This window comes from Oncorhynchus kisutch, unplaced genomic scaffold (genome assembly GCF_002021735.2).
Source record: "Oncorhynchus kisutch isolate 150728-3 unplaced genomic scaffold, Okis_V2 scaffold1326, whole genome shotgun sequence".
Taxonomy (NCBI): Eukaryota; Metazoa; Chordata; class Actinopteri; order Salmoniformes; family Salmonidae; genus Oncorhynchus; species Oncorhynchus kisutch.
This window is the reverse complement of record NW_022263271.1, coordinates 1-8,928: the sequence shown is the minus strand read 5'-3', so window position 1 is coordinate 8,928 and position 8,928 is coordinate 1. Positions and strand designations below refer to the sequence as shown.

The following is an 8,928-nucleotide window of genomic DNA, read 5'->3' as shown; positions in this document are numbered from 1 at the left end:
CTGTAACGATCTTTCATATATCTTAGATCAAAGGAGAAGTTGCACTTTAAAATATTAGGCTCAAATGTCATTCAAAAGGTACAAGAATAATGGCAAATATATGTATATATGCAAATATAATATGTATATATGCAAATATAATATGTCGCCTGACACAATTAAGTAACGCTTTTGTTTCAGAGATTATGGCAAATATGAAATACTGATTATTTCGTCCACTGGAAATGAACACTATGTATGTTGTTTCCCCATTCGATACAATCAATTACGAACTTGTCTGGAATAAAATAAAGATTTTTATTAAGAATTATTTGCATAAAACATTTAGGAAAATACCACAGAAACATCATCAGCTTACAAAATGTTGTTCATGAAAATAATAACAACTTTTTAAGACAAAAACCCATCAACATTTATACACCATTGCATACAGTATTTATAAACCATACATACAGTATTTGGGTAAATTATGACATGAAAAGTAACTGATGCATTTGATGTGGAACCACGGTTAGCATCCCAAAGTGCACCTTATCCCCTATGCCGTGCACTAGTTTTGATCAGAGCCCTAATATAGTGCACTAGGGAATAGGGTGCCATTTGGGATGTTCCATAGTGTTGATTACATCACAATGCTCTGAGAACTCTGGGATAGATAGCACACGTGATTATTAATATGACATAGCCATTACCAGGGAATACCACAGTGCTACCTACCACTGGTCCTGTTGAAATACATTAGAAATGCATCCTTCCTTCCTACCTCACCTGAAGTCATCACGGATCTCATTTTGGTTGGATTGGTGGAAGTAATAAGGTGGTCACCTTGCTTTCAGATATACTATCACTTGTAGCTCAGTGAGTGACAGGATAGGTCAAGGAAACAAGGACGCATCTCTGAAGTATTCCAACAGTGACTGACTGGACACTCCCAGAATCTTCCTCTGAGGGAATCTGAGTACCTCGCCACTCTTCAGAGCTATAGCATTTGTAGAGATTGAACATGCTAAACTCTCAACTGGCTTTATTGTAGATGTACAGGACATAGAACACTTTACCCAAAGTGGACTTGTCATAATACCTCTATGATGCTGTTATAACAGCTGACGTAACAGGTCATGACAGTTTTTTATGCTCAACCTTTATAAATGGTTTTTGATTTTTTGGTATTTTTACCTCTTTTTCTCCCTAATTGGTAGTTAAGGTCTTGTCCCATCGCTTGCAACTCCTGTACGGACTCGGGAGAGGTGAAGGTCGAGAGCTGTGTGTCCTCCTAAACACGACCCAGCCAAGCCGCACTGCTTCTTGACACAATGTCCGCTTAACCCAGAAGACAGCCGCACCAATGTGTCGGAGAAAACACAGTGTCACCTGCTGACCGTGTCTGCGTGGATAGCGCCCGGCCCGCCACAGGAGTCGGCCAAACCCTCCCCTAATCCAAACGACACTGGGCCAATTGTGCGCCGCCCCATGGGTCTCCCGGTCGTGGCCGGCTGCCGACAGAGCCTGGACTCAAACCAGGATCTCTAGTGGCACAGCTAGAACAGATGCTGTTATAACAGCTGACGTAACAGGTCATGACAGTTTTTTATGCTCAACCTTTATAAATGGTTTTAGATTTTTTGGTATTTTTACCTCTTTTTCTCCCTAATTGGTAGTTAAGGTCTTGTCCCATCGCTTGCAACTCCTGTACGGACTCGGGAGAGGTGAAGGTCGAGAGCTGTGTGTCCTCCTAAACACGACCCAGCCAAGCCGCACTGCTTCTTGACACAATGTCCGCTTAACCCAGAAGACAGCCGCACCAATGTGTCGGAGAAAACACAGTGTCACCTGCTGACCGTGTCTGCGTGGATAGCGCCCGGCCCGCCACAGGAGTCGGCCAAACCCTCCCCTAATCCAAACGACACTGGGCCAATTGTGCGCCGCCCCATGGGTCTCCCGGTCGTGGCCGGCTGCCGACAGAGCCTGGACTCAAACCAGGATCTCTAGTGGCACAGCTAGAACAGTGTCTTAGACCACCGGGCCACTCTGGAGGATCTACGACCAACATTACACTGCAACATAACACTGTCACGGAACATGGAACACGGAACATGGAACAGTAGCCCGTTGAATCGGGACATTAGAACTACAAGGTTCTATTTGATAAAAGATCCTCCTGAGATCATCGGCTTTAAAGTTCCGAACCCTCATTGGTTTGAATGGTGTGAACCATTTGAACCGTGTGTTCTTATTTAACTTAACAAGATGATTTGGGGTCATTTCATGGAAGATGTAATGACATTCTTGCTTCTGTATGCGTTAGTAAGGCCATTATAACAGCCCACTTCAAGTAAAGTGTCAACAAAAACATACTATCACGTGTTTATCTCAACCTTTATCCCCCTTTTCCTCAAAAGCATATTCATCATGTTAAAACCACAAAGCATTGATTACTTCTGTTGGCAGAGAACTCAACTCATCTAACTCTGAGACTGATTGAGTGATATAAAAAAAAATCATATTCATATAGCCAGTTGAGTTACCTTTGCCCTGAAAATATCTCTATGTCTGTTCACAAGTTCTGACCACATTCTTGCACAGACAAGATGACTAAGCATTTGCTCACTGAGACTGCCAGAAGCATTTCCCACAGGCTGAGAATGTGCCAAGTCACTGCGGTGGAGTGAAAAAGGCCCAGGCAGCCAAGGAGTCAAAATGGGCACCTTCTTGCCCCATTCCATTGGCTGGGGTAAAGGGGTTCTGTAAGTTCTTGAGGGCCTGGATGTTGTTGGAGTTGCTATTGGTGCTTTCATGCCTTGCTGTCTCCATGGTGATGCCGTTGCTGTTACTCATAGGTCGGGGAAGGAGGTTGGTGTACGACTGCTGCTGCTGGCCGTCCGAGGCGGAGAAGGAACAAGAGGCGGTCATCTGGCCCTCCTGTCCCCCAGTTAGGGGCTCCTGCTTCAGTTGGAAGGTGGCCTGAGGGCCCCCTCCTCCCACCAGGCCCTGGATGATCTCATCACTCTCCACGCTATCCAGGAGGAAGCCCAACCCCAGGGACCCCACTTCGCCACCGTTGCTCCAGGGTGCCTGGAGGCCCAGGGTCTGGGTCTGACTCCCCTGGATCTGCCCTTCCTGGCTCCCCATGCCCTGGGTAAAGGATGGCCCTTTCCTCTGGTGGAGTTGCTGCTGTCTATGCTGTTGGTGGTGGAAGTGCTGCCGCTGGTGAGGGTGCTGGGGGTGAGGCTGCTGGTGGTGGAGCTGGAGATCAGGCCCACCGGGCAGGGCATGACTGGCCGAAGGACCCTGGAGATTGGGCTCCAGACCCAGACATTGCAGGTCCCCCATGGTGAGTTGGGGCAGGATGTTACCACCACCACCACCGCTACCACTACTGCTGCTCTCCCCTCCATGAAGGTACCCAGAGGTAACACAGTGGTTCACCTGCTGTTGCTGCATACCGTTACCCTGGTTACTACCGGTGCTCGAGGGGTTAATTCTGATGGTCTCCAGGGACAAAGTCGGGTTGGGTTGGGGCCACATCTGGTTGATGGATGTCATCATTGTGCGCTGCTGAGGGCTATGTTGTTGGTAATGTTGGTTGGCGTGGTTGTACATGGTAGGAGGGGTTTGACGCATCATAGCGGGAGAGGGCTGTTTCATGTACATGTTGTTGATGTCTGGCAAAGAGGAGGTTTGGAGATTAGTGTTGTTGTGTATATAGAAATACATCTCTACAACAAGGCTTAAATAAAGCCTTGTCTCAGAGCAAAACAATACATCTCTACAACAAGGCTTAAATACAGCCTGGTCTCAGAGCAAAAACGTCAAATATTTTCCTAAAATTCAAGCCACTCTTTTTAGGGTGATATGTATAACGTGAACGTGGAGCTAGCAACTCAAATGTTGTGAGTTCGAATCTCATCACGGACAAGTTTAGCGTTTTAGCTAATTAGCAATTTTGCAACTACTTACTACTTTTTAGCTACTTTGCAACTACTTAACATGTTAGCTAACCCTTCCGCTAACCCTAACCTTTACCATTTAACCTAACTCCTAACTCAAACCTTAACGTAATATATCATACTAAACTAGTCAAACATAATATATCATACTAAACTAGTCAAAGATAATATATCATAATAAACTAGTTGAACGTAATATCTCATACTAAAGCAGTTGAACGTAATATATCACACTAAACTAGTCGAACCTCATACTTAAAAAAATACATATATTATTTAACCTTTATTTAACGAGGCAAGTCATTTAAGAACAAATTCTTATTTACAATGATGGCCTACACCGGCCAAACCCTCCTCTTACCCGGATGATGCTGTGCCAATTGTGAGCCACACTATGGGACTCCCGATCACGGGCCGGTTGTGATACAGCCCAGGATCGAACCAGGGTCTGTAGTGATGCCTCTAGCACAGCGATGCAGTGCCTTAGAACACTGCACCACCCGGGAGCCCAAAAACACTAAACCAGTCGAATGTAATACATCATATTAAACGATGTAATTCGTATTATATTGTACGACCGCTATTACATTGGTAGGCCAATGTAATGTAACCTAATGTAAAGCAACATATCAGGCTAAATAGAGTGGCATGGATTTCATAAATTTATATTATGTTTTGCTCTGAGACCAGGTTGTTAAATAAAAGTTCCATCAATATCACGACTTTCGTGCGTTTATTTCAGTGGGAGATTTTATGTGTGTGTGTGTGAGTGTGTGTGTGTGTGTGTGTGTGTGTGTGTGTGTGTGTGTGTGTGTGTGTGTGTGAGTGTGAGTGTGAGTGTGTGTGTGTGTGTGTGTGTGTGTGTGTGTGTGTGTGTGTGTGTGTGTGTGTGTGTGTGTGTGTGTGTGTGCATTCCACAGACAGACACAGATAAAGAGAGGTAGCAGGTGGTTTAAGATAAGATGATCAGTGTCTGGGTCTAGGTCGGGGTTGGTTCCGTGGTTTGTGTGTGTGTGTGTGTGTGTGTGTTTTGTGTGTGTGTGTGTGTGTTCTCTTACCTTTCCTCATGGACTGGGCCATGGGACTGTGTGGTACTGCCTTCGGTCTGTTCATGAGATTCATTCCACCTAAAGGTAGGAACCCGGGTAAGGTTTTCATCAGGTGCTCTCTTCTCCTCTTCTTCTCCTGGCAACCATAGGGATCTGTAGCCAACACACAGATACTATGTTAAAGTGTCAGCCAGCGGAAACCAACATTCACATGGTATGTTCCTGATTAATAGAGCAGTCAATATGAATGAGTAAACTATGATTACAACAGGGAGAGAATGAATATAAAAAATGAGATTGTTTCCTCACCCTTGTCGTCGGGTAGATATCTGAACTCCATGGGCTCGCTGACTTCCTGGTCGGTGGGACGGCGTAACTGCATGTGCACAGTGACCGGGCCGGTGATGGACGTGTCGTAGTAAGGCGGGCTCTTAAAGACGATGGCCACCTGGCGGTGAACGTCAGCCTGGGAGAAGGAGCCCTTAGCCTCCCAGCCAGGAGTGAAGAAACGCACCTCAATGTCATCTGGACAGGAGCAGGGAATGGGAGGGATGGAGGGATGAGGAAATGAAGGAGTGAGTGAATAGGAGAGGAGAGACAAGGACTATGACTAAGGAAGTGCTTGGATGAATGGATGGATGGATGAATGGATGGATGATGGATGGATGTATAGATGGATGTATGGATGGATGAATGAATGGATGGATGAATGGATGGATAGATAGATAGATAGATGGATGGATGATGGATGGATGTATGGATGGATGTATGGATGGATGAATGAATGAATGGATGGATGGATGAATGGATGGATGGATAGATAGCTGGATGGATGAGGGATGGATGTATGGATGGATGAATGAATGAATGAATGGATGAATGGATGGATGGATAGATAGATGGATGGATGTATAGATGGATGTATGGATGGATGGATATATGGATGATGGATGTATGGATGTATGGATGATGGATGGATGTATGGATGGATGTATGGATGGATGGATGATGATGGATGGATGAAAAGAGACACATATAGCATCACAACCGGCCCGTGATCGGGAGTCCCATAGCAGTACATTGTGATCCATGGAAAGGAAGGTGAGAATAAATATTTTCCATTTCTTTCCAATCTGTGGACATACTGTACCTTTCTGGACTTTATCACACAGCAGAAAGATCTCGTCTCCTCCCTTCACACAGCCACTGTTCCTGTTGACCCGACAGATACGCAGCTCAGCCGTGTTCGGAGCCCCTTGGTGACAAAGGTTACAAGAGAGGAGATGGCAAAGGTTACACGGTGTGTGTGTGTGTGTGTGTGTGTGTGTGTGTGTGCGCACGCATGTGTGTGCGCGCGCATGCCATGTATGTATATTGTGAGTGAAATCTCTTTAACCCTACACTCTTGTCAGGTATAAAGAATAACTTTCACCAGTTTCAGTCAGGCAGTTTAACACCAGAGCACTAGCGACAGACGACACGGGCATCAAGTTATTTTGGAGTGCTCTCTAACGAGATAGAGAATCACATGCATGCTTTCATATGAGGAAGTGAACCACGGCAACAGTGAACCACGGCAACAGTGCTGCTTAAAACATTCATGTTAATGTTGAGTTTGTGGTCTGCTTGCTTCCTCTTTGTCTATAACAGAAGGGGTGCAATGTCAGACAGAGAATGTAGCCAGGTCGTCATAAGATAGCATTAGCGTAGTAGTCACTGGTTTGGTTGGTTCTACTCACTGTTGTCTTAGATGAGGTTGGTGCTAGCTAGCTTTAGCCCGGCTAGGGTTAGTCCTAGCTAGTGCTAGCCTGGCTACAGCGCTCACTGGTAATGTATATAGAGGTCTGTAAGCAAGCTAGGGTTAGCCTAGCTACTGGATACTCTCTGTTGCTGTAGATGGGGGTGGTGCTAGCGAGCATTAGCCTGGCTAGCGTTGGTGCTAGCATTAGCCTGGCTATTTTACGGTTATCGTATATGGAGTTATTTTAGCTAGCTAGCATTAGCATAGCTATACTCACTGTTGTCGTAGATGAGGTTTGTGCCAGGGTTAGCCTGGCTATTCAATGTCTAGGCTAGCTAATGTTAGCCTAGATATACTGACTGTTGTCGTAGATGAGGTTTGTGCCAGGGTTAGCCTGGCTATTCAATGTCTCGGCTAGCTAGTGATAGCCTAGCTATACTCACTGTTGTCGTAGATGAGGTTTGTGCTAGGGTAAGCCTGACTATTGAACGTCAAGGCTAGCTAGTGATAGCCTAGCTATACTCACTGTTGTTGTAGATGAGGTTTGTGCTCGGGTAAGCCTGACTATTGAACGTCAAGGCTAGCTAGTGATAGCCTAGCTATACTCACTGTTGTTGTAGATGAGGTTTGTGCTAGGGTAAGCCTGACTATTGAACGTCAAGGCTAGCTAGTGATAGCCTAGCTATACTCACTGTTGTCGTAGATGGGGGTTTGTGACAATGGGGTTGAGCGCGCGGTTGTAGTGTCCGCTGTCGTCCTGTAGGAACACCTGCAGACAGAGTCGCACCACGTTCAGGTCGTACTCCTCGGTCTGTAACAGCTGCTCCCGTGGCACTGCAGGGACATCAATCAGTCAGTCAGCCAATCAAACGTCAAGTAAATATACACGCACGCACGCACGCACGCACACACACACACACACACACATACACCACACACACACACACACACACACACACACACACACACACACACACACACACACACACCACACACACACACACACACACACACACACACACACACACACACACATGACCTTGTTCAGTGGTTGAATACGTGAGTAGTAAACAGGCTACTCGTTTCCAAGTAGTTGAAACACTATTGGCCACAATAGGAAAGAGAAACATCAAAAGTTCAAATACGATAGACAGAGAATGGAAGGGAGACTGGGCTGCACAGAGATCTAAGAGAGCGGTAGGGCATGAAAGAGAGAGAGAGGGAAAGAGAGAGAGAGAGAGAGAGAGAGAGAGAGAGAGAGAGGAGAGAGGAGAGAGAGGGAGAGAGAGGAGAGAGAGTGTGCGGCCCTAAACAGAGAGTACACAGTGGCAGAATAGCTGACCACTGTGACTGACCCAAACTTAAGGAAAGCTTTGACTATGTACAGACTTAGTGAGCATAGCCTTGCTATTGAGAACGGCCGCTGTAGGCAGGACATGGCTCTCAAGAGAAGACAGGCTATGTGCTCACTGCCTACAAAATGAGGTGGAAACTGAGCTGCACTTCCTAACCTCCTGCCCAATGTATGACCATATTAGAGAGACATATTTCCCTCAGATTACACAGATCCACAAAGAATTCGAAAACAAATCCAATTTTGATAAACTCCCATATCTACTGGGTGAAATTCCAGTGTGCCATCACAGCAGCAAGATTTGTGACCTGTTGCCACGAGAAAAGGGCAACCAGTGAAGAACACACACCATTGTAAATAGAACCCATATTTATGCTTATTTATTTATATTGTATTCCTTTAACCATTTGTACATTGTTAAAACACTGTATATATATAATATGACATTTGTAATGTCTTTATTGTTTTGAAACTTCTGTATGTGTAATGTCTACTGTTAATTTTTATTGTTTATTTCACTTTTGTATATTATCTACCTCACTTGCTTTGGCAATGTTAACACATGTTTCCCATGCCAATAAAGCCCTTGAATTGAATTGAATTGAGAGGAGAGAGAGACAGAGAGAGAGAGAGTGTAAAGAGAAAAGAGAGAGAGGGAGAGAGGGGGGGGGTGAAAGAGCAGAGAGAGCGACGGGAGAGTGGAGTGTGAAAGATAGAGAGAGTGAGGGAGAGAGAGAGAGAGAGAGGGGAGTGTGAAAGAGAGAGAGGGAGAGAGAGAGAGAGAGAGAGGGAGAGGGAGTGTGAGAGAGAGAGAGAGAGAGAGAGAGGGGGAGAGTG

The 8,928-nt window shown here is 45.6% G+C and overlaps 1 protein-coding gene across 1 annotated transcript; it reads right to left on the bottom strand.

Moving 5' to 3' along the window:
• Nucleotides 1-285: 285 nt before the first annotated feature.
• On the bottom strand, nucleotides 286-7,587 carry LOC109877600 (uncharacterized; the record flags this gene model as incomplete). The annotated part of the gene is given in 6 exon segments (XM_031818294.1): nucleotides 286-3,662; nucleotides 5,006-5,149; nucleotides 5,306-5,521; nucleotides 6,147-6,251; nucleotides 7,430-7,445; nucleotides 7,447-7,587. Coding segments are annotated over 6 exon segments (1,632 nt in total), but the record flags the coding sequence as incomplete, so codon positions are not given.
• Between the last annotated feature and the right edge of the window lie 1,341 nt (nucleotides 7,588-8,928).